Source organism: Aristolochia californica, unplaced genomic scaffold (assembly GCF_029961685.1).
Source record: "Aristolochia californica isolate CCGP_79_NKW_82.1479 unplaced genomic scaffold, dmAriCali1.0.hap1 SCAF_16, whole genome shotgun sequence".
Taxonomy (NCBI): domain Eukaryota; kingdom Viridiplantae; phylum Streptophyta; class Magnoliopsida; order Piperales; family Aristolochiaceae; genus Aristolochia; species Aristolochia californica.
The window spans coordinates 1,042,897-1,068,460 of NW_027181837.1; the positions used below are offsets into that span (position 1 = coordinate 1,042,897).

A 25,564-nucleotide genomic window follows, 5' to 3' on the forward strand; every position below is an offset into this window, starting at 1 on the left:
CACTTCTTTCTTAGAAGAATTCTTGTTCCTTGGCAACCTGGTATCTGCATCTGTGACTATCTACAGTCATCAAAGTCCATTCAGGTTTGTTTCTCTCACATATTAGTAAAGGTGTATCATATGCTCTATCTCTCAATCTAGAGATTGTGCAATGAAGAGCGTGGCTCCACAACTTATACCCAACCGGACAGCCCAGAGTCTGTTACAACACAACCTAGGTCCATGGAGATAACTGATGTCCAGGGGTGTAAATGGGTAAAGTACAAAATAAAGTAAGGGTATTCTATTACCCATTTGTTTTGGTTCTGTCTGGTTACAGAAATGACTCTTCATTACTTGTATCCATTCTGTTTAATAAGTAGTAAATGGTAAAGAGGTAAAGGTATCCATCCTTACCTTGTAAATGATTTTTCTTTTGTTTCTGTATACAAATGAACAGGTGGTAGACCAGTTATTTGGTAAAATTGACACCTCTAATATCAGTATTTAGCGTATCTTGGAATACAAGACATTTCACTTCAGACACGGAAGGCATCAGAGAGATGTGAAACCCTAACAAAGAGGAGAAGATGCCATCCTTTAAAAAAAAGGATCAGAAGAAATTTCTCACTGGATACTGCTAGTTTCTTAAGAAATTTCTCATTAGATATTGCGAGTTTCTTTATATGCAACCCATAATTTACAGAAACATTTTCTAATAATTATGTAATATTTCTCATTGGTGTCTCAAATTCTCTCATTAGTTATTTATTGTAAATTTAAATTTTTCATATTAGTTTATCATGTGAATATTGCTGAGCTTTAGTTTCCTATTTCCAGTTTACAATTCTGTCACTGCTTCTATTGCATGTTCTTGAAACTTTACTCAGTCTATTCATTGCTTCAGGATCTGAAGGATCAATGGAAAGAGTTACTCTTTATGGATGTTGTCTGATAAGAAAGCGGTTCTAGAACCAGAAGCAGAGGCCACCTCTTTGAGTACTAAAGTCTTTTTGGGATCTTGCTCGTGGCAATCCAAAATCAGAATATGATGGTTCCCAGATGAAGAAAGGAAATGACTCCAAATGAAACACAAAAACAGTTTAATTGCCCTTGCCCTTCTTCTTATGTCAGTCTTAATGGGGTCAGGGTTGATGTTCTTTAGTCGGTGAAAACATATATTGTACTACATCATATTCTTTTCCTATTTAACTTGTGATGACCATAAAACAAGTTAGTGATATTCATATAGTGAATAACCCTTTTGTATGTGAATCATGCTTCTTTGTTCACGTGAAAGTTAAGCTATCAAATTTTGGTTATGTTGTTCTACAATGATGTTGAGAAATCCACAAGGCTTGAAACTGACTCAGAAGTAGACGTGAGATTCTTATTACTTCAATATAGATCAAATTTGAAAAGAATTCACGACGCATCAGCTGGGCTCCTAAACATCAAGATTCAAAGAATGTTCCCAACCTCCCAACATCAAAGTATGTGATCCCAATGGCAATATTCTTGTTCCTTGATCATTAACCAGACTTAGTTGCTTGCATGTGTCTACCAGAAGGCTAGCTTCAGTGGCTTTGTATGCCTCCGTATGGACCCGAGTGAAGCCGATCAACTGTTTCGTCGGGGCACCTTCGAACCCTCTCCCCACTCTAGAGAACAACATGACTACATGAGAACCATCCATATCGCCATTATTGGCCACAGAGAAGTGAATATAAAATTTCAGAGCTTCGCAAGAAGCAACTTCATCGACTAAGACGAAGTCGGGCAACCCCCTCCTTCCATATACTGATCTCTTACTGAAATCTGTCTGAACTAAAGAACCCAACAAGCTCACTCTATCGGGAACTGATAAGAATCTGTAAGAGACAGTGGAGTAACTTAATCCATGGCCAAACCCATAGATTATGTCGCCTGTGTAGAATCTATAGGTTCGTCCAGGGTAATCCCGAGTAGAGTTGGCTCTCATGTTCATGTCATTCATGGGGATCCGAGTGAATGATTCAGGATACCAGGTAACTGGTAATCTTCCACCTGTTTGCTCCAATGTCAGCATCAACTGTTTGATTAATTAGTAAAAGTTCTGAGAAGAGTCTAACCTGGATTGAACGCTCCATGAACAACATCAGCAGCAGCTTGCCCACCAACTTCACCTGGGTAGCCTACCCAGAGGATGCAAGCAATTCGAGGGTCATCTTTTGCAAAGGAAACATCCATTGGTCCCCCACCCATGAGAACCAGAATCAGTGGTCTTCTACTAACATTTGCGATGGCAGAAATTAGCTCCATCTGTTTACCAGGCAACAGGAGGCTAACTCGGTCGAGGCCTTCAGTTTCTTGAGTTAGATCCAGGCCTGCGACCACCATAACATAATCGGCTTTCTGGGCGACATGAATCGCCTCTGTGAATCCTGCTACAGACTCGCAGGAAACATTAAAACAGCCCCGTGCAAATAATGTCTTCTTCACATATGCACGCTGCCCCTCGTAAAGACTCACTGGCCGGCAGGGGTAGCCTGCATTTTTGGGAAATTTAATGGTTATATCACAGAAGGAAAATGCAAGAAACAGTTGTCTGGGTAGAAACATCAATGGTCTTGGAAATTAAACCTGTGTATCCTCCGCCAAGCTTGCTTGTATCATTTGCCGCAGGACCGATGACTACCAATGAACCCACAGTACTCTTATCCAATGGCAAGAATTTGTTATCGTTCTTCAAAAGCACGATGCCCTGTCTTGCAGCTTCAAGCGCCAATTGTCTGTGTTGCTCGGTGCAGACATCTGCAGTTCCAAGTTTTCCAAACTGTTTCTGTAATGGATTCCCATCGAAGAGACCAAGTCGCAATTGAACAGAAAATAGATTAAAAAGTGCTCGATCTATGTCTTTCTCGAGGACTTTTCCCTTTTTAACAGCTGATTCAGTGTGTCTAAGCAAATACGTTCCACAGTTTATATCCATGCCTGCAAGTGTCCAAAAGAAGACGGGAAGTTATTAGGGTCTCTAACATTCTTAATCTGTCCAAGGAAAAAAGGGATAATTGTAATCACCAGCTTTTAGAACATCAGCAATGGCATCTTCAGCACTGTGTGCGTACTTCTGATCTTCATATATTATAGCCACTGCATCACAATCGGAGGTAATATATCTGCGTCGGGTTTAAGAAAAGGATTTTGAGTTATACAGGTTCGTAAATCTTGAACTAGAAGTCGAGCATTACAGATTTTACCAGACGATACGATGAAGGAAATCAAAAACTGTACTAACCCCTTAAAGCCCCATTCATTTCGAACTTGATCCAAGAGATCACGCCGAGCACAAGCAGGTATACCATTTACTTGATTGTATGAGCACATCAAACAGCTCGCACGGCCTTCTTGGATACAGCTTCGAAATGGGGGCTGGTAAGTGTCCTCCAAATCTTGTTTTGTAACCTGCGAACGGGAGAAATGAATATAATCAGAAGGAGAATTGCACATTGCCAAAGTTGATCTCCGAAATCCGAGCTTAAATGGGAGATGAAAGCAAGTTGTATTTTGAGGAGAGAAAGCAAATAAAAAAACTTCTTGGATCTTGTTTTTTGCTTTCAATGATGTGGAAATAACAGAAAAGCAACGACATCTTGCCTCTGCATTAAAAGTGTATCTACTGAAATTCCTCCACTTCTCCAAATCATAAGCAGTAAAATGCTTACAACAAGCAGAAAGCATTAGAGCGCCGCCACTCTCAGTCCCCTCAAGTGCTCTCTTCTCTCTGTACTCCTCACCCCAACTCTGCCCCTCAAATCCCTTCACATACTCCACCGCATAAGCCGCAGTGACCACAGGATCCTCGCCTGGAGTCTCCTGCCCTCTCCCCCATCTGGGGTCCCTGAAAATGTTAATATTGGGCGCCCAAAACGTCAAACCAGCCTGACCCTCATTATACATAGCCCTTGCCTCCACTCCGATCGCCTTGGCAATTTCAAACCACAAACTCCGGTTAAATGCGGCCGCAGTCACCAGTACTTGTGGAAAACTGGTAGCCGTTTTGATAGATCCATTGAAGGCGACCCCGGGGCCGTTGATGGCGATACCGTGAAGTGACTCTGACCACCATTCGTAGGCGGGGATGCCAAGCCTGGATATGCGCCCTGCCCCATTGGAGAGCTGGGCAATCTTCTCTTTGAGAGTGAGGAAGGAGATGAGCGATTGGGCTCTAGTAGGGATCGAAAGAGAGGTGTTGCAGAAGGGATAGGAATCATGGTGAGGTGGTTTGCACGGGTACCGGGGATGCGGGTGCGCAGCGACAGAGTGCGAGATCAAGATAGCGAAGAGTTGCAGGAGAGAGACAGGGGATACTCTCCATTTAGACATTTCGTAAGTTTTTATTGATAGTTAGTAGGGAGAAGCAGAACCAGAATCGGGGAGCTCTTATAATTGGTGGGTTCACTACGATGGTGACCGAGATTTCTTATGACGCAGCCATTGATGTCAATCATCTCCGTCTCATTCTTCCGCACCAGTCTCCTTGCAGTTTCAACGGATCTTTCTTAACCACTGATCAGACTTGTGGTAATTAGATGACTTTACGTTTTCAGTACAAGATAATATGATTGGAACAAGTAACAGCAAATAGTTTGCTCCTCGACAGAGACTGAGAGCATCGTGGAAGACGAAGTCGACTTAATTTTGGCTTCGTTCTTAGACTTTCGAGTTATTTTACGAACAGAATTGAATTATTGTACCCAAAATGGAAATTCTGCAGCTGTTCAGAGAGCACTCAGAGAAACTGACATCAAGAAGGTTAGTAGAGAAGATAAGGAAGATGTTTTCCATAAAAAAAAAACAAAACCGTGGGCAGATTCCTCAACCTGCTCTCTCTGCACTCAGCTTTTGAGAATGTTCAAAGATAGTGATGAAATAAAGAATTTTTTTTTCCATATTCTCTCATCACATCCATCCAATAGGGAAGGCAAACCTGAAATTTTGAGCACGCAAGCTTTATAGTGGCGACTCATTTTGGGTTAGACAGCAACCTGGTTAAACAAGATCATTAATTGATTAATGAGATGACTTTGCAACTACATGGAGATAGAATAATCTTAAGCATCCTTAACCAAGATGTGAATCTTATGAATTTTTTTTCTCAAGTAGACGGAAGCAAGTCATCAAAGCAGATAAGGCTAGCAAGTAGAGTGTATGAGACCACTGGATTAAAATAAAGTTCCTTCTTTGGACATAATTTGTTAGGACCACAGAATTTCAGAACAATTGAATTTGATTGTGTTATATCATTTAGATGTTTACTCTAAACCTTTCTTTTTTGAATTCAAAACTCTAATCAACTTCTTGACAATAATTTATGTGTTTGTAGTTGTGGGTGTGTAAACCTAATGATGTAACCAATTAGGTCAACTGATGGAACAAGGTCTGATTGCCAACTAGGTTAACTAAGTGTGGTTGAGATACTAAAGGTAAAACAGGAGTGTGTAAAGAAGCCTTTGGCCATCATCATCTGCAATCAGGGAATTCAGACAGATGGAAAAGAAAACACAAAGGGGAATTCAGAATATCCAAACAAAACCCACTATTCTCCATGATTTGACTTGATTTTTCTGCGTTTGTTTAGTATAAAACGGGTGTATTTCCAACCCTAGTACATAAAAATGAAGTGGGTTGTGTGAAGAAAAGAATGGCTAATCAAAATCCATGAATGATCTCATAAGTAGGCATCAAAGAAACCAACACCCAACAACAAAATCAGGGAGCTGGCGGTGAACCCTTTTGTTAGTACCAGGATAATGTGAATTAATATAGCAAGCTCCTAGACTGTCTTCTCCTGAGCACCATCACTAGGGAGATCAAGCCCACGCGGGATTTTTCCAGGATAATTCGTTGTAGAAGGATCCGACCCAATCATGCTGCAGATTTTGTCTTCTAAACTGTTAGAAATGCATGAAAAATAAAAATAAAAATAAAAATAAAATAAACATGGTGCTGAGTTAAATGCTTGCCTTCTGTCAACCACCACCATTGAGCGGAGTTCACAATTGGCAAAACTGCAACAACATAATAGAAAAAGCAAAAGAACCAGTTAAAGTAGGCCTAGGATATATCTTGTCTTTCCTTTCTCATAATTCTTTGTTCTATACTTTCTTCTTTCATAATATTTGGCTAATTACCCTTCAATCAAACTAATAAGAGTATTATTATAGAGAATTTAGGAACAAGTAGTGATAATGTTGCATAGTTTTCAACAGGTGGAGCATCTACAAACGGGTAGCCATGATCCAAATGACCCTGAGATTTATTATACATCCATAGATCAACCACTTCTACTATACTGTCATTCAAAAACAGTCTAGTTGGGATTTCATGTTGAACTATAATTCAGCAGTTATTTGAGCTTGAATTGGTAACTCCAGGCCACCCATGTGTGCCACATCAATACTGGATCATACACAACTTTGATATGATATGCATTAGCCCCATACATTCAATCCAGAGTAGCTTGCACCATCTTCAAGAGAGCACATGAAAAAGGCTAGCCCCCTATGATAACCAAGGGATTTTCACATAAGAAGACTACACACTGCACCATGAAGTGCAATTTTCATTTTATTTTAGTTTCCCCTTGAATAATCTTTGATAATCAAATAAGCATACCACAAACAACTTACTGTTTACTGATTTCAGCCTTGACCAAGGGATGACAGTCACTCCCAAACCTACTCAAGGTATGATATAGGAATCCACTATGAGTAACTACTGCGATTTCCTTCTCCTCGCGGGTCCACAACCTACATCATGTAACATATTAATGCTAGAACCTGAACATATCTCACAGGAATTGCAAACCCTAAGCACAAAGAAAATTCCTCGCTGAATTGCATAATGGAAATAGCAGTACCAATTAATAAATTGCACTCCCCGAGCACCAACATCTTCATTTGGCTCCCTGATGTCAGCCTTCCACAAGATATCTTCATCGTTTTCTATCTGAAAAATAAAAATTAGTCCCACGAAACCAGTTAATGCGTTTTAAAGATCACGAAATCATAAGCTCTATCAAATAAAACAGCAGTACAGCAGTCTCAGTATATGTTGAAAGAACTTGCCAGTGAAAAATCAATTGCAGGGAAAAGAAGTTGATACTCGCTCACGCTACTCCTCTTGTCACAAGGGTGAACTCCCTACAGACATAAAAGATAATTAGAGGTGTTGAACACAAATATCCATAGTGGATGATCTCTGGGTTTAGTTTTAATAAAATAATAATTCCATTAACTAACCAAGAACTTCAATCTGACTCAACCACATAAGTCAACAAGCTGAATTGACCACAAATCAACAAGCTGAATCAACCAATTAAGTAATAGAAAAGAATAAAGCCTTTAACTGTTGTTTTTCTGAGGGCTAAAAACACTCATGCGTTAGTATAGAACTGAAAAAACATCTTACTTCCTCCTGGTCATTGTTTTTTCTTTTGCCCAGTTAGGTTAGCATGGCTTGAAACAGTTTTTACACAACAACATTAGAAACGAAGAGAAAGTCCTGCATCCCTTGCATTGTACAAAACTTTATTCTAGTTTTATCCATAAGTTCTGATATTACAGTTTCATTGCGAGAATATAAATGACAGATTTTATAGAAAGACATCTTCAAGGAAAAAGAACCACAGATTTGTACTACAGCTAGCATTCGAAACTCGGAAGATTGTTTAGTGGCAAGGACTATTTGTTAAGTGGCAGCCCCACATGCAGACTCAGTAATCTACAGATGAATTAGCAGCACTAAGGAGACAAGCTGAAGCTTCAATGCAACAACTTGCTGCATTCCCATGCAGTTCATAGCAAAGGATGTTCAAACTGAAGATGAGTCTAAAAACCCTTCCCATGATATCACAATGATGAGAGCCCCAAATAAGAGAGCACCAGGCAGACAGCAAGACGGGTAATAAAGCTTGAAATTCAGTTTCAAAAACTCCACAGCTGCACCTAACAGTGGCTAGAGTAAGAGGGCACTAGGCAGGGAATCAAGTAGACGGGAATGTGGCTCAGGTTGGATGGAATTTTGATAGTAAAGGTGCAGTATCTGTTAGTTTTGAGAAGTCAACAATCAGCAACCACGGCCATTCTTCCGGTTGCTAGTCAATTCAGTTTAGTAAGTCAACAGTTGAATTGAAAATTGGAAGGTTCAGTCCGTAACTTACATTGTTGTAATGGTACTTATTTTAAAAAGTCCATAGTGTGACTTTTAGTAGGATACTCGGTCCTAGAAAGTTATAAATAAAGGATTAGAGACTGTTGCTATAGTTTTGAATCAGATTTAATTTATTCAAAACACTTTGAACTCAAGTTTAGCATCTACTTCTCTGCTTCTCTTAGGTTTTTGTTTTGCTAGTTTCCTTCACAATCCAACATTAGCTTATAGGGTGCATTGCAGAAACAGCCAAGAAGATCTAGGAGACATACCAAATGTTCACGACACGTTTCTACAGCAAGGAAAGGTGGACAGTTTAAACTTGATATTGCAGAGCGATCACTGTTCCCAGCGTTTGCCACCATTAGTGGAAGAGCATCAACCCCATCCACATAGCCATCCCCACCAAAGACACCCACTGCTGTTTGCATTGTCCTGTAAACCAGTTGAATGAAAAGTTCATACTTCGAATGCACAACCTGAACAGGCTCAGGAAAAATCTCATAAATGAATCTCATTTATACAAGTCTAAAACTATTCTAGTTTTATCCGTAAGTTCTGATATTACAGTTTCATTGCAAGAATATAAAAGACAGATTTTATAGAAAGACATCTTCAAGGAAAAAAGAACCACAATTCATAAAAATAAAAAAAAGTCTAAAACCATTATATTTTTTGAGAGAAGGGGTATATTCATTAAACCTGAAGGCAAACAGCAATCAACAAACAAAAATCAAGGAGAGGGGCCCTTACAATGAGGGATTGAAGGGTAACCCCCTCTCTAGCTAGAGAATCAGTAACAGAATTTGCTAATCTAGGAACAAAACACCAATTATAAACAACATTTTTTGAAAAATCTTGAATTTCACAAAAACAGAGTTAATGACGCCAAGGAGGATCTTTCTTGCCCAAGCCCCAAGAGATAACTGAGCGAGAATCGCCTTCAACATTAAGTGCCTATGAAAACGTTCATGGAAGATTTTCAGACTATTCCTTGAAGCTTGAAGTGCAGCTATTGTAGAATCAGTTTGACCAAGAGGGCCAGCAAAACAGGCAAGAATATCACCATTTTAATTTCAACACCCCCCACCACCACTACCCAAAAAAAAGGGGGACCAGGATTGCTATAAGAGGATCTATCAAAATTTAGCTTAATAATGCCTTCAATCGGTGGCTTCCACTCAACTGGGATATCATGCTCAGGAAGAGACATACTCGCTAATGAGCTCCAATTGCATCTACAAATGCCGCCATTAACATCCTCAAAAGCATCAAGAGTGTAAAGCCAAGCTATAGTGTTAAAAGACACTCACATGTTGGGGTGGCATGGCTAGTAAATAAGGGAAACTTTCATAGAGATGGCATAGAATTCTAATAATGCAAGCTGGTGTATGTCCTCTTATGTCTTTTTTCTTTTGAAACATGTAGTCCTATAAGGGCATTATAGTCTTTGTAAACACCTTCACACAACTATAAATACAGCCACAAGGCATAGGGTAGAGTATTCAAGCCCCTTCTTCTTGGCTCAAATTCATCCTTACACCTCTCTCTTTTCCTCTTCTTTCTCTCCCTTGGTTTCTTCTCTCCTCTCTTCCAAGAACTAGAGTTCATCTCTTTTCTCCTTCCCTTGAGATCTCTTGTGTTTATATATTGGCCTCAGAAATCAACATATGAAAGGGGCATCTACTTAGTAAAGCGGGGAGGCTCATCCTTCTCAAGTCTTGCATAGCAGGAATCCCCAATTATGCCCTATCTTTTATGCCTTGTCCTGTTGCAATTTGTAAGTAATGGATAGGCTAAAAAGAAGATTCCTATGGAGGGGATCAAGTGATGCCTTTAAGTACCATTTGGTTAGTTGGGATGAAGTATGCAAGCCAAAGAATATGGGTGGCCTGGGAATCCGGAAATCTAGAGACATGAATCAAGCATTGTTGCTAAAATGGTTATGGAAGTTTAATACCATTCCTCAAATCTTTGGAAGGAAATGGTTCTCGCAAAGCTGGGTGGGGATCCTCATTGGTGGATGTCTGGGGGGAATCGAAGAGGCATTTCCTCAATATGGAGAGTTCTATACCTTCTGCTTCCAAATTTCATTCTGCAAGTAGATTCTATCCAGGCAGTGGTAGATCGATCAAGTTTTTGGAAGACTTGTGGATAGGGCAGGAGCCCCTGCAGGCTGCATTCAAAAGTTTTTTTCTCCACGCGTCTCGCAAAGACAAATCAGTAGCAGAAGCATTTGAGGAGGGGGGGTATGAGCCTCCATCCTAGAAGGGGTCTCTCGGATAGTGAGGCTTTGGAGGCTGGTCGTTTGATGGACCTTGTTGCTTCATTTAAAATCCGTCCTTTGGAGGCTGACAGACTCATTTGGTGGCTGGATAAAAAGGGTTCTTTCACAGTCTCGTCCGCATATGGCTTCTTAAACGGCGGAAATTCGTCTTGGAGGGAGAATGAGATCAATTTTGTATGGCGTTTATGTGCCCCTCCAAAAGTAAAATTCTTCATGTAGAGTGCCTATCAAGGCAAAATTCTCTCGGCAGCTATGTTGAGAAGAAGAGGACACCCCTCCGTTGACCCCTTGTGTCCATTCTGCAACTCTGACACTGAAACTACTAGCCACATTCTACTCCATTGCAGTTTCTCTTGGAAGGTGTGGATCAGCATTCTTGAAAAGTTTGGGCTACAATTCTGCATGACGGTTGATCTACTCTCATTTAGTAAATCTCTCATGGGTACCCCTATGCCGAGCCTTGGAAAGCTGATATTTTCTGCCTGTGCCAATTTCATATCGTGGGGGCTTGGGAATGAGCGCAATAGAAGACGATTCGATGCAAAAAGCGAATCTTTAGACCGGGTTGCGGACCGAGTGGTAGGTCATATATCAACTTGGCTTTTAACAAAGAAAGCATTCTCTTCCTATCTAGGATCCTCCATACGTGAAAACTGGAGAAACTTGGCTTTGATGCACATTGGGAGAAAACTTCTGGTCATGCAAGAATGGACTCCTCCCGATCCTAGTTATCTCAAGTTAAATTTTGATGGCTCGTCTCTTGGTAACCCTGGGATTTCTGGTTTTGGAGGAGTTATTTCAGATCATTCAGGAAATCAGCTCTTAACTTATGCCGGCCCTCTTGGTATATCTGACTTTACGTCTGCTGAGTTACATGGTCTCCTCTCCGGTCTTCGCGTCATTAGAGATAAATGCAGGGGGGCCCTTCATACTGAAGGCAACTCAAAAGTGGTGATAGGTTGGTGTGAGAATGCATCCTCCCTTCCACGGAGGCATTGGGATACTTTTAGGGAAATTTTAGAAATTACCTCAATTGTTTCTTGTATTTGGACTCACATTCCGAGATCTGCAAATTCAGCGGCAAATGTGCTTGCCAGGCAGGGAGCTACCTTACAATCGCTGGTTGTGAGGGACATGCTCCCCCAAATTTTGTAATTTCTCCTGTTTTATTAATACATCTTTTTCAAAAAAAAAAAATCAACATATGACATTAAAATGAATCCTAACACAACAGTCCATGGAGAAAATATGCTCTCAAAGCATTGCTGATTTTTTCCCACCATATTCCCTGAGGGATATGAACAAGACAGGCCTTTAACATTATCTTCCCAAGCATGGGCAAATAAGAAACTGAGTGAGGAGAGATGAGACCGCTGAGAGAAGCAGGGCAGCAAAGAGGAAAATCAAATAAACCAAAGAAATAACTCCAGATTTTCCATGAGAATCTACAATGAAGCATAATGTTATCAACAGATTCCTCAAACTGACCATACAGAAACAAGGAAGGCCAGGAAGCAGCAAACCTCTTTTAGCCAGATTGTCACGAGTTAATATCTTTCCATGGAGAGCACTCCAAACAAAAACCTTTTGCTTTGGAGGGTCAGAAAGAGACCAGGCAGAGGAAACAATTGCTACTCTAGTAGAAGAAATCCCCATGACAAGCTTCTCATAGCAAGAGGAGACTGTCAATTGACCATTAGTGGAAGGGCATCAGATAAGATGGTCAGGCTGAGAAGCCTGAAAACAAACATGCTCCAAATCTTTGATTAAGCTTCAGATTTCCAAGGCTTCAGCATCATTGAATTCAAGAAGAAATAAAGAAGGACAATCCACACTTTGAATATGACCGTGTTGGGTAATGTCAAAAAGGAAAATATGATGATTCCTGGCCAAATTGAAAAGCCAAGGAAAAATGTTTTGTAAAGACAAATTGAGTACCCAATGATCATACCAAAACCGAATTTTATTTCCAGCTCCAGCTGAAAACCTGATATTGGATGAGAAGAAACAATATGTTGGATAAACGTGTCTCCAATTAGGAGGTAGCCAACTTCAAGAACAGTCATCAATTTGTTACAAAAAAATGAACACCATGGAAGAGGTTTCATATTCAATTGCCAACAGCATTTAGTAAGTAGCGCCACATTAGTATCTCTAAGCCTTCGAATGTCCAGACCTCCATTCTTCTTAGATTTACCTACTTCATCTAATTTAATCAAATGGTGTTTAAACCCATCAAAGGAGCCCTTCCAAAGGAAATTTCTCATTAACTTTTCAATATTATTACCCATGCTCACTGGGCAATAAAGGAAAAAAAGATAATAAGTTGGGAAACCTGCCAAACACGATTTGATCAATGTTACTGTCCAGCCTTTCAGATGAGCCAGCCCTTCCATATTGAAAGGTGATGTTGAAGTTTTTCAAGAACAGGTTTCCCTTTAAATTTTATCTGTCCTCCCATTAAAACAAGCTAACCATTCGCTGCAACTTTATTTTAACTTACTAGTGAAAGAAAGCATAAGAAAAGAAAGAAACTCACAAATAAAATCATGCTTAAATGGACGCATCAACAGTGAAGTAGCTTAATTGGGAGACTGGTAAATGTAATACATCTTCCGTTCTGAATTTTCAACTTAACTAGAAAGCATTCAACAGTGCCTGGAGGTCCATCTGAGACATGATGACATTTGTGCACATGTAATAAAAACATCCCATCCTGTCTTTTCACCCTTCTTTTAATGGCAATGAGAAAGGAGGATTCATTAAGAGAGCTCCCAAGGGAGAAAGTCCAAATAGGAAATTTCAAGAAACTTGGGAACAAAAAACTAAGTGAAAAAATAAGGAGAGGAAGAGAGACTCATAGAGGGGAGGAGGTGCCAACAGCAAGGTGTTGCCAGGTGACTCCTTCCTAGTCAATGTGTTTACAACGGCATTGGAACTCCCAGGAGTGTGCAACCAAGACTAGCTGACTTTTCAGCCCTCAGCTGGGGTAATCAAAGAGAGGATTTTGAGCATTGAGGAAATCGAGGAAGTAGTTATCAGCTATAGTGTCTGGTCAACAAAGCTATTTTGGCCAAGAAAGGACATTTTAACTGCAAATTCTTTAAGATTCCAGTATTTACAAGTAGAAATGTCCTATTTATGAGGATTCTGAAAGAAAAAGTGGTTAATAGCAATCTGTTTTATTTATTTATTTACAGCCATCAACAGGATATGCAGCCCTCATGGTTCTTTTATGCAATCGTAGCACTACCACTTGGAACAATGACTAAAATGACATGTTCAGATAACAAAGCAAAAATACCAGAACTTTTAGCAGAAGAACCAGATAATTTTGTCAGATAAATACTTTTATTCTTGGGACACACGTTTTTAGCAAAATTTTCATAGTTGAACATTGAATAGTCTGAAATTAACAGGAGTGGTTGCAACTTAATACCTCAACAAGGGAGATGTGACAACTAATTCAATCCTCTTAGAAAGCCCAGCTTCATGAACATGTTTACGCAAATTATCAACCTGTTATAGTACCACAGAAAAAATTGTAATGGTTAGAACAAAATGAAGAAGAAGAAATTGAAAAATAGCTGTAACGAAAAGACACTGACAAACTCAGAAAGGAAGCAATAATAAAGTGCCTGACTGGAAAATGAAAGGTGATCGTTGGCCAAATCACTAAATATTGGAAAAAAACTAAGGAAAAGAGAAACATAAGGTATCTACTTACATGCTAGAATCATATATTGGAAACTTAGGTTCTAGCAGAAAACAGTGCAAATTTGGCATTGATAGACCATTGTTGTCATTAATAACAGATTATATTTGTTACATTCATTAAGAACATATATTTTATTCTTTCATGCCTTATCCAACTATGTTGGTTTCAACAACATGACTCCTCCATTATGCTCTTTGGTTCAACAACATGACTCCTCCATTATGCTCTTTGGTTCAACAACATGACTCCTTCATTATGCTCCATCATTTGCTAATCAAATGGGTAAGTTGGCCTTTTCAAGCCTTCCCTCTCTTCCATCCATGTCATTTCAGGCATTCTTCAGTATCTTGCCCCTCAAGTCCCAAAAAAGAACACTTCTAATTATTGTCAACAGCATCTCCATCCATCTCAAACAAATTTGCCAAACGGGGGGAAAAAAATCTCAAATGACTTTTTTTTTAATGTTGATTACACACACACATACCCTTACCCATGGTGAGACTTGAACACAAGACCATGCACTAGAAACCCCATGTGACCACTGAGCCAAAGACCCAAGTCACATCTCAAATTACTTTTTGCTTTCTCGCTGTAACTGATAGTCCACAAATGTTTTCTAATATATCAATTACTTATCATTTCATAGTTTTGTTGTACATTCAAATTAGCAATCCATCTTTACCACCCCAACTTTGTTGATGGTGCAACTTTTTATACCACACTCAGCTCCATAGGGCAAAAGACTGACAGACAGAATATTAATCTGACATGGCACCACCTTGAAAATACCTACAGGCTTTATCTTGTAACTATATCCTCCTAGATTGTTTCCCTTTTAAATACTTGGCTTATCTGCCCCAAAGACATATTGTCTCAAACGAATTCACCAAAATGCAACACCTACATTCAGTATTAGGTCAGCAAACCTCTTGGGTAAAAAGTCTTGTCTTTATATTTCCAATTTCCATATTGCCATCCCTAGATTCAATCTAAATTATATCATCCATAAAAAAACATGCAGTAATGCGTCATCTCACAAATATAGGCCATAAGCTCCTCCATGGTAAGTGAGAAAATGACTTTAAATCGATCCTCAAATTAAGCTGACAGTAACACGAAATGGCTTGTGTTCCCGCTCATTGTCCTAATACTGATACAAGTTAAATAGCACAACACATGCCCATGATATCAATGTTTCTTGTCATAACACAATGTCAATAATATTCTAATATATTAAATTTCTACACACATTTTTTTTACTTGATATCCACATCATACGAACCATGCGGAGGTCTTTCTTCTTCTTTTGATGTTTCTCCACAAGGCTCCATGGGAGAAAGTTGCATCTCTATTTTTTTTTTCTGAAATAAAACTTTAATTACAGTTGATTTTACAGGGATAGGTTGAAGTTGCACCAGCTCCACTCTATAATAATTGGTTGAATCTCAAATAATAAGCTCAGAATCTTCCAAGCCTGTAACAAGATGGTGAGTATTCACTACAACAGCCCTTCTTACATCCAGTCCTAACAAACAACCCAGCACGAGACATGGAATGCACTTATGGGCCATAGAAATTCCACCAACCAATAATTCACATCCGGGCCCAACCGAACCCCAACCAATAACAAAAGAAGAATTTATATTTGGTAAGCGTGACCTAGCATCTGTAACCTATGCTATACGAGTGGATTATTTACTTAACCTTCCAATAGTTATTGCATTCTCGGATACCACCTTGTTCTTGAAATTGGATGCCAGAAAAAAATCTACTTCAAGAGACTCGTTAATCATTTTAAAACCAATTTTTCCTTAACATTTAAGTGACAGGGATGTGGTCTCATTGTGTGGCCTTCCTGTCTTCATCTTCTTTAAACTTCTTTCCATTCAATTACTATAATTTTACACTTGAAGAAGCAATCTCTATGAATTTGGTGTCACTGTCTGTTGTGATAGGCAAATATAAAAAAATTTCTACCTCCATCCTATGCTCCTATATTAAAACTGTTGGATCATTAAGTGTTTGGTTTATGTCTCTTACTCTTTCATGGTCCTTAATTTCACAGTTCGTATATATTGTTCCATAGTGTTAAGAAAAAAAACTTCTTTTTTTTTTTTTTTTTGAAAATGAGGATGTATCTATCCACCCACGTTCATGACCTACTCTATAGGACCTCATAAGCTATGCTTTTTGTCTTCGTCACATTCTATTTTGGCTCTATTTCTTAATTTTCATGTAAAATACAAGTTTCTTCGCTCCTATCAACCTGTCATCTATAAAACTATACATGTGTTTCACTGATGAATTTTTTATCCTTAAAAATCCACTATCAGCCATCATTTAAATGGATGCAACTATCCTTTTTTTCTATCCAATGCAGCTAGACAGCCTCCGATATATATTTTCATAAAAATATCAACAGCTTTAATGAACCCTTTTACTAGCAATAGCAGTATGCAATATGCAATATGCAAAAGCATTCTGAAAAACTTAAGAAGAAAGAGGGTTGAAGAGAGAGAATGAGAGGGAGAGAATGTGGAGAGGAGAAATTGAAAACTGAACTGCGTTGGGGGACCTGCACGTCCCCCAACCTCTATTTATAATAAGGGTTGAGTATAACTTACAAAACTGCCCTTACTTAAGTGAAAAAAAAAACATTTCTATATTTCCTAATCTATGCGTTCTCTTTACATGAAACTTGGTCCATAGACATAGTTGGACATGTAGAACAAGATTACATCAATAAATACAAACAAAGATAAGGTAAAAAACCAAAATGCCCCTATAGTTGTTTTTCAACACACAATTGAGAATAAGTTAAACAATTGTTGTCAATAATGATTCGTAGAAGCAAAAGATAACTCTTTTTACTGAAATTTTCAAAAAATAATTATGAAACTAAAGTTAACTTGATAGATTCTTCTCTTTGAAAATTTATTCAAAACTTAAAAGCCCAAAATGTATGCTTATCTATATAGTTACAGTTCAAGTTCCTTATTGACTTTATGAAGCCTAGTTTTCATATAATTAAAAAATGTAAGACCAATGTAACCTAGTTTCAAGATTATTTTGAATAACACTTATTCTCAAGAACATATTTTCTGAGTTAAAAAATTGGATGAGTACTAAGATGACATTGCCGGAATTTGGATATCTGTTAGGTACTTCAGTATTACGGCCAGAAGCAAGGCTAAGATAATCAAATGGAACTAATAAAGGCATTTTTAGCCCCATTGTTTTAATTCATCATATTTCCCATTAACCTTCTTAAAGCTCACTTGATCACTTGTATCTTAACATGGTAAAAGGAGAAGACTTAGTCCAATGAACAGTTCTCCAAGAGCAAATAAGCTTTCCAAAGCATAGAGAAGATGCAAATTATATTGAATTCTAACTGAGTTAGATAAATTTTCAAAAAAAGAAAAAAAGAAATCACATAAAACACATTCCAAATAGTACAATATATACATCTTCCACTTTACAACAGTATCATACCACCGAGGTTAATTTTTTTTTTCTTTCAACACGGAGCAACTCCAAGCAAGCATTTGTGTAAGCAAACAAGGATAAGTGTATCACAACTACAGTATGATATAGATGTGACCTCAATACTTTGATAATTTTTAAATATTAAGAACAGTATACAGAAGAAAAAAGGTAAAGGAAATAAGAGAGTTCCCATACCTGCTGCCAACCTAGAGGAGTGAGTTGTGCATCAAAGAGTTTTGGTGACAAGTATGCCTTATGGTTCTTTTCCCCTTCTACATTGTGGATCCCTTGAGCATGTCTCACCTAGAGGTAGTTTTGTATTAGAAAAAATGTAAAAAGTCCAGAAAGAAAAGTACTAGTATCTTTGAACAAATATACTGGAAATATAACAAACCAGATGCAGTGTTTTACAACGGTGCAGTGGAAACAAAGCTGGTCCTGCAGTGCTGTCCATGTCTGCAAGTATACACCATACTGGAGATTAACTTTAAAGGGCAGTAAAAGTGAAAGACAAATTAACACTAGTGCATAAAGCACCAAAGACTAACAAAGGGCAGCCTCCGGTTAAGAAATAATCTCCATTTCGATTTTCAATAGAAAAATAAAATACAGGCAAATCACTTGACTGTGTATTCTTGATTTACAAGTGTCACTGTCCTGTTTATGGGCCAGTCAGCAATGGTAGATGATCATACAAGTGATCAAGTTATCTTTTTATGAGAGCAGCTGTCCACCCAAAGTCAACCAACCGCTCATTTGTGAACCAAGAAGACGAATAACCAAGAGCCTTGACTTATGTAATTACAATCCAAACACAAAACTAGTAGTCCCCAATTCTTCCTCAGCAACAATTTGCAAGAATCCTTTAAGCAAATTTGGGATGCTACTGGTGTCAAATTTGTCTTTTGAAGAGAAGGAGATTGTACAACTCCAGACATTTTTATACTCGAATCAGTGTCATTTGTCCACTATTGTAAACAATGATGGAAGTCTTGCAAAGTTAGAAATAATCAGAAGGCGCGGCGCACAGAGAAATCAGATGCTTTGAACAGCTGGTACGGAATCAAGACCTTGTCAGATCTTTCCAAGTTGGACTAAACCTACATGACCTTGTTCAAATTAATTTGCACATGTGGTTGCGTGTGTCCGGGAAATGCAACCAATCACGACAGGTAAGGTAAAACCGTATGCAAAACTCAACATGCCTATACGTTTCACATACCTTCTTGATTTTCAATTTACAATTCCGTTTCATTTTGAACGCAAAAAATAATGTATCCCCTCTCTAGTACGTTGCGGATCAACGACAAAATTATTACACTAATATACGAAGCGAAAGCTAATCAAAGGAAGAGGAACAGAACGACCACATCTTTCACAAAACTGGAACAAACCCAGCCCTATGTAACAAACCCAAGGACAAGGAGTGGAAGTAGTAGAATTTAGAAGACGCAGCAATTCAAAATTTATCGTTAAAGAGCAAAGAGAGAGCAGCAGATAGAAGAAATGAAGAAATATTCATTTACCGACCTGAGAGGGAGCTGCAGCTGACAACAGAGGAAGCTCGGAAACGAGACCTGGGAATTTTTGTGCAGGGATTGGGTGACGGAAAGAAGAGGGAGGGCAGATTAATTGAATAAACTGCCATATTTGTTAAATAAATGGTCCACGTACACTGTCCTCGACTCTGGAGGTCCGTGAAGTGCCTTCTTTCTAGCCGGTCAATCCCCTTAACAAAAGCTGACACGCCCCCTCCGTGGACCAACCCAGGTCTCTTGGCATTTTGCAAGTTTCAGTACTTTGCTTTCCTTCCACGCGTGGAATTTTTTTTGTGTGTTTTTTTTTCTGAGATCCCCACGATTCGGTTCCTAGTGTTTTTACCCTACGATACAGAATTAACTCGATTCAGAAGCAAAATTCATCTTGTATTTTAGGATTGTGCCTGAGATAACATCAGTCAAAATCTAAACTCGAATACAACATATGGTTGATGTAAGAGGAAATGGTTGATGTAAGAGGAAGGGGAAGTGAAAGTGAAAGTGAATTTTGAGGTGAACTATTTTAATGGAGAATTTTTTTTTATATTAGTGTAACCTCATAAAAGCATACAATAAATTCATTTGATAAGATGAATTTGTCACTATGCAACGTAATGTTTATAAGTTAAAGATACTACCACAAAAAAATTCTGGTAAATCGTAAAAATGCATCAACTACAAAGTCTATGGCGATTTTTGCCTTGGCTCTTTGCTCATTTCTATTGGATATTCATAAAGAGGTCCCCGATGATATTTACTCATTCATTAGGCTAAAATTTTTACATTCTTTATCTTACCATGTTGGTGTGCCTGCTAAAAAATTGATTATTTCTTCTCCTATGTTACCCTGAGGGTAAAAGCAAAGAATTATCTTGTTTAAATGTTTTCATTGTCTTTTTCCTAGTATCGAGTCGCTATCATTTCAATGTTCTTCATCTTTTGAAATTTTGTCAATGCTTTGTCGTTTGAACTCCAATGTGTGGTTCAAACACATTGCACCTTGTTGATTTTTCTATAAATTCTTTGTCGTTCAAATGTTGATGTGTTATTCGAATGCCTTGTACCTTGTTGGTTTTTCTATAAATTATCTATCATTTGAATTGTCACAATTCGTTCAAACACCATGCACTTTGTTGATTTTGTACAAACTCTTTGTTGGTCGAATGTTGATAGTACTCCATCCAAATGTGTTGCACTTAGTTGTTTTTCTATAAATTCTCTATCATTCAAATGTCGGTTCTCCTTTTAGCACACTTTTTCTTTCTTTTCTTTTTTTGGCCATTTTCTATCGTTGGGACTCTAAAAATTTAGAATGACCTTGCAACACTATAAAAAACTTCTCAATGCACACCCATGGGTGTAGCTAGGTTAGTGAATATGGGGACCATGGGCCCTTCAGGATTTTAAGTTTTCCCTTTGAATTACCTATTTTTACAATTCTTGCCCCTTTTCTTAGATGAACTACCTACCTAGTTTTAGAATTGAAATAGGAAGAGAGGATAAGAAGAAAAGACCTAGAATAGAGGCAATACAAAAAGAGTTTTCAGGGAACAATTAGGATCTTAAGCTGGAAAGAGGTGTTGACAACTAGAACAATTTTGGATACTTAGCAAATAAGATTTACTTTTTAATTTTTTTTATGAAATAGTAGATCATATAAAATAGCTTTTGTCGATTGTTCCGTTTCAAGCTAAGTAGAACTAGAAATTAGAGTTCTTCACAATTAGATGTTAATTTAATTTATCTAAAAAGGAGCATGAATTATGCTTTAGAGGTATCTTGATAAGGGACTCTAACAATTAAAGGTCATATTATGGTTAACCTTGACCCCTCCACTACTAAACTGCCAATTGCACCCCCATGCACATACCATTAATTTTGAAGCGTTTGTTATCATCAAAGTTAGTCTACTGAAGATCATGAGACCAACACACCCCAAGTACATCAAGATCATTTGAAATGCTTGTAAATCAATAATTTATTTGTCAAATAGTCTCATTTGGTTTCATCTTTAACTCTTCGTATTAGGATCAAACAAGGCAAGATTGACTCATAATTTAATTGGATTCATTTGGCCCCTTTATGATTTGCCTCATATCTTCTTTGTGGTCATCCACTAGGAGAGACAAGTGAATTAATTAGCCTAGAGTAGAAAGCAACAAATGCCTTGCTCTAGAATTTGTATATCTTCACTGGTGACATTAGATTTTCCCTGTACCATCCTTTGGCCATAAACTATTTTCATTGGGACAAAAGGGTTATTCTCCAGAATCTCCCATGTACCGTAGTCGATTGATTGAATGAAGTTGATCGTTTGGATATGTCAATATGGGTAAAATTTGTTCCGTTAAATTGAAAATATTGGTCCACCAAATTGGCCTTTTAGGAAAATGAACATGTCATGAGCTTCTATTTTAGATTGACTTTGAAGTATGTTTGAAATACTTGTTGGCCCAAAATGATGTAAAAGTTGTGTTCCTAAATGTGTCCACAATAAAATAAACTAACAAAATGATAAATAAAATAGAGATAGACATAAGGATTTTTACATGGTTCCCTCAGCCATTAGGTACATCCATGCTTAAAACACTACTCTGAGATTCACAAGCAATGGTAAGAAGAAAAGAGCTCCAACAAAGCACTTGTAATATCGAGCATCAAACTCTTTCCCCCTTTTAAACAAGGCATCAAACCTTTTTCCATCATAGAATTGAAAAGAGAATAAGAAAGAAATAAGAAACAAACTAATGGACTTACCGGTTTTAACTTATAAATGAATTACTAGCTTGAAAACTCTCAAAAATGTAGACAAATCTGATGAATGTAACACTTTGGAGCATGTATATAGGATTTGAAAGGCCTGCCACGTATTTTTTCTCAAAGGATCTTAAATTATGAGCACTTAGAGAAGCTGGTTTGCAATCAATCTTTCATCAGATGAGCTTTAGGGGTGTTTTATAGGGTAAAAAATCCATGTATCCATTAAACAAAGGGTGGGTGCCCTTACCCACACTAGGGTCAACTTTGCTCATGCTAGATGGAAAAAAAAAGGAACATGGTAAGTCACTTCGAGTACTCAACTCTACCCCTATCCAAGAGCAACTTAAGTTTTTGAAATTGTTGTTCTAATGGGGTCTTGAGTCAAGCTAACTAAGTCTAACACTAGGGTGATTGCCCCTAAACTTAAAGATTCTAGCTAATTAAGTAGGATTTAGGGAGAAAAATAATCGAACCTTTACATAAAAATTTCAAATATTTGATTTTGTCTTCAAAGGTCTTTCTTCCGATACATTCATTTCATTTAGAAATTTGGGTCTTGAATTAGATTTGAGAATTTTCAATTTATTTTCTTAACATTTGCGCGCTTTCGACCTACAATTTTTGTTATCTTCAAAGGATTGATTTGTGGAATTATTAGATTTTTTTAATTTCAATTTAAGTATGATTAATTCACAGTTTGGGTTTGTCAGAGAAGTCTAATGTAATTCAGAAAAAAAAAAATCATAAGTGTAAATCAGATGGCAAATAGTAAATTTCAACAAATACACCAACTTTAGAATCATGATGAATAACCAGCTTAATTACTGCTACTAAATAAACCAACTTAAATAACTGATGAATAATTGACGAATAATTATAACTCCACTGCTTTAAACACAATGTTTATTAGTAATTAGTAAGTAATGTTATGAATTAAATGTTATTAATCAACTGATTCCTGTTCAAAAAAGCCTCCGGAAGGCCAAAGGGCCCAGACTGATAGCTTTCTATTTCAATCAGAGATGGAGAGACTCATTGATGCAGCTTTGAAAGATAAAAAGAGAAGGAAATCATTCTGACAAGAGCTTGGTTTTCCCTTTCTGCAAGGAGGATCTGATATCAACCATTAGGAGAAGTTGATAATTGAGGTGGAGAGAAGAGGTTATTAACTGTGTTTGGCACTGTGCATGACTCAGAAACTGAAAGTTGCTTGGATGGTGTAATGAAAGCCATTCTCCACTATACCTCCCTGCAAATCCTCTTCCGTTTGGTATTACGATTTCGGTAAACTGCTTAAAGATGTTATATCTGAAGAAGGTGGCAAGCTGTTCTCCAAAGTCCAAACTGTCGAGAAAACAATATTCCTGGTTAGTCCGGAAAAGATCTGAACGAATGCTTGTTCTCAGCTGGTTTTCCGAGCAAGACAGGAAAGGAACTTAATGGGTTCCGTTTGCTTCTACTCGTGGAAAAAAGCAAAACAATGGAGCCTCTGCGCTCTCCTAAACCTCTATCAATTACATTATTGAACACCGGAACGGTTGTTTATAAAAAATATGCTCACAGTAGAGCAATTTCTCAAACCTTTCGTCATCGAATCGTCGTCATTACTCATAATGAATGGTAATCATTCATCGAAGTTTGGCGTTTACTCCCAAATCAGTCCACCCAATGAAGATTATTCATTGTTCACTCGTTTAGCTGGTCATGGTAATCGAGTAACCTCTTAACAGCAGCTGCTGAATACATCGAACCCAAACGTTTGCTGTCAATTTTAAACACAAGTATCTATTCGTAAGCATCAACCTGACCTTGACATTTCTGCTCTCAAATCTCCATGTTTCACACAATCATCTCTCCTCATTTTCCCTCCTCCCTACGTCGCTAGACTCTCTTGTTTTTCTTCCGTGACTGACATGTTCTCCCCTTGTCCTCTTCTTTCCTTCATAACCACCCACAGACAGAGAGAGAGAGAGAGCAAGTGTGCACGACTCACTACACTGTTGACAGTCCTTTCATCTCACAGTCGCGTAGAGAGAGAAAACGAGTATCCTAGTGTCCGACTGTCCTTGTCAAGGAAAGTGCAACCTAATTCCCCATTTTCTCATCGCTGACATAATTACGCATTTCTTGTTTTACAGAGAGAGAGATAGAGAGAGGAAGGCGGTTTAGGGTTAGGGCTTCGGTTGGTGAGGGAGACGGGAGAGTGACGGAAGAGGAAAGCGCCAAACGCGAAGATTGGCGGGCTTTGCGGAAACCAGCGGCCGACTGTTTAAGCAGGGAACGAGCGGGTATGGTATTTTTTCCTAATTATTATATTATTTAATATTTAAATCGAGTCCGGAAGTATTCCATATTTAACCGTGGGGTCCCCACCGGAAGAATTAATTAAGGAAAAGAGGACAAAAGTAAGACGGTTTGGCGGAACCGGGTCGGGTAGGGGATCCGGTTAGAGGGACGATATTGTGGGCGCGTACGAAAACCGCTCATTGTCGGGGGTGACGACACGGGCCGTCGTTTTCGGCTGACGTCTGCGGCTCCCTGCCCCTTCGTGGTCCTGTCACGAGACTGGACTACTATAACTAGGGGAATCGTGATTAGTGATTACGACTTTTCTATAATCACGCCTCTTTCTTCATTAAACTAATTAGACGGGTAATTAATCCTCTCTCGACATTCAGTACGTACGTGACGTTCACCCGTCACGTTCTCGCGTTTTTTCTGTTCCTGCACGTGGCGCAAGCCGAGTGGTCCTTTCACGGTTTTAAGCCCAAAATGTCAGAGCACTCGGGCCATCTCAATGTCTCTAGATTAATTCGATCGTTTTTAAATTATAGGTTTTTGAGAAATATTAATTTAATATCTAATATAGAATTATCAATAACTTTAATATTTTTTTAAAAAAATGATAAGAAAAATCATATTTTCCGTATAATCGAGTCTACCCAGATGATTCAATTTGAGTTTGTTTGGATTGAGTTGACTCGAAATATTTTTACGATCTTGTTGAAAATGGTATAGAAGAAGAAGAAGAGTGAATGAATAATTTTTCTATGATTTTTATTGAACAGGTATTTATATGATTACAACAGGTCTCGTAGCGTGATCTACAAGAGAATTTACAATACTTTAGAGTTACAATTTGAGATAATCTCAAGTTCTACAATGCTGAATATGGTGTCATTCTCTCAATTTTACCGATTTAATAAGGTCGCATGTTGATCAGCTGTGGCAACCCCAAAAGATTTTGCTTTTGTTGGATTGCCATGAGATTTAGTGCACAAAATTTCTCTCCTTTTTGTTGGGGCTGTAGGGTATAGGGCAAGGAGTATTTTCTATTTATCAGCAAGATAAGAAGTGGAGTTTTGGATGTGAAAGGAACGACTAGAAATAATAACAGTACTGATAATGAAGCTTGTTCATTAGACTCTAAACAAGTGAAGACAAGAGCTGCAACTGGATTTAGTGTTTTGTCATTTGCAGAACAAAGTAGTTGTAATAGAAGAAAGCTATCAGGACCCTTTGTTAACACAGTTCTTTGTTCAAGCTTTCATCAACCAAATGCTGAATGATAAGATGAAAAGAGTTCTGAAACTAAACCAA

The 25,564-nt window shown here is 38.2% G+C and overlaps 2 protein-coding genes across 2 annotated transcripts; both read right to left on the reverse strand.

The window, feature by feature from the left end:
- Positions 1-1,344: 1,344 nt before the first annotated feature.
- On the reverse strand, positions 1,345-4,424 carry LOC137953155 (probable beta-D-xylosidase 6). Its single transcript, XM_068800403.1, has 6 exons — positions 3,616-4,424; positions 3,257-3,423; positions 3,040-3,137; positions 2,602-2,952; positions 2,091-2,507; positions 1,345-2,025 (listed from the first exon to the last, which is right to left on the reverse strand). The coding sequence occupies exons 1-6, from the start codon at positions 4,342-4,344 to the stop codon at positions 1,427-1,429; spliced, it is 2,361 nt and encodes a 786-aa protein (XP_068656504.1). The 5' UTR covers positions 4,345-4,424; the 3' UTR covers positions 1,345-1,426.
- A 173-nt stretch (positions 4,425-4,597) lies between these two features.
- LOC137953157 (phosphoglycerate mutase-like protein 1) lies at positions 4,598-19,341 on the reverse strand. Its single transcript, XM_068800413.1, has 11 exons — positions 19,197-19,341; positions 18,061-18,122; positions 17,862-17,969; positions 13,899-13,978; positions 8,445-8,607; positions 7,089-7,163; positions 6,881-6,969; positions 6,651-6,770; positions 5,985-6,029; positions 5,765-5,891; positions 4,598-5,006 (listed from the first exon to the last, which is right to left on the reverse strand). The coding sequence occupies exons 1-10, from the start codon at positions 19,312-19,314 to the stop codon at positions 5,795-5,797; spliced, it is 957 nt and encodes a 318-aa protein (XP_068656514.1). The 5' UTR covers positions 19,315-19,341; the 3' UTR covers positions 4,598-5,006; positions 5,765-5,794.
- Positions 19,342-25,564: the final 6,223 nt, after the last annotated feature.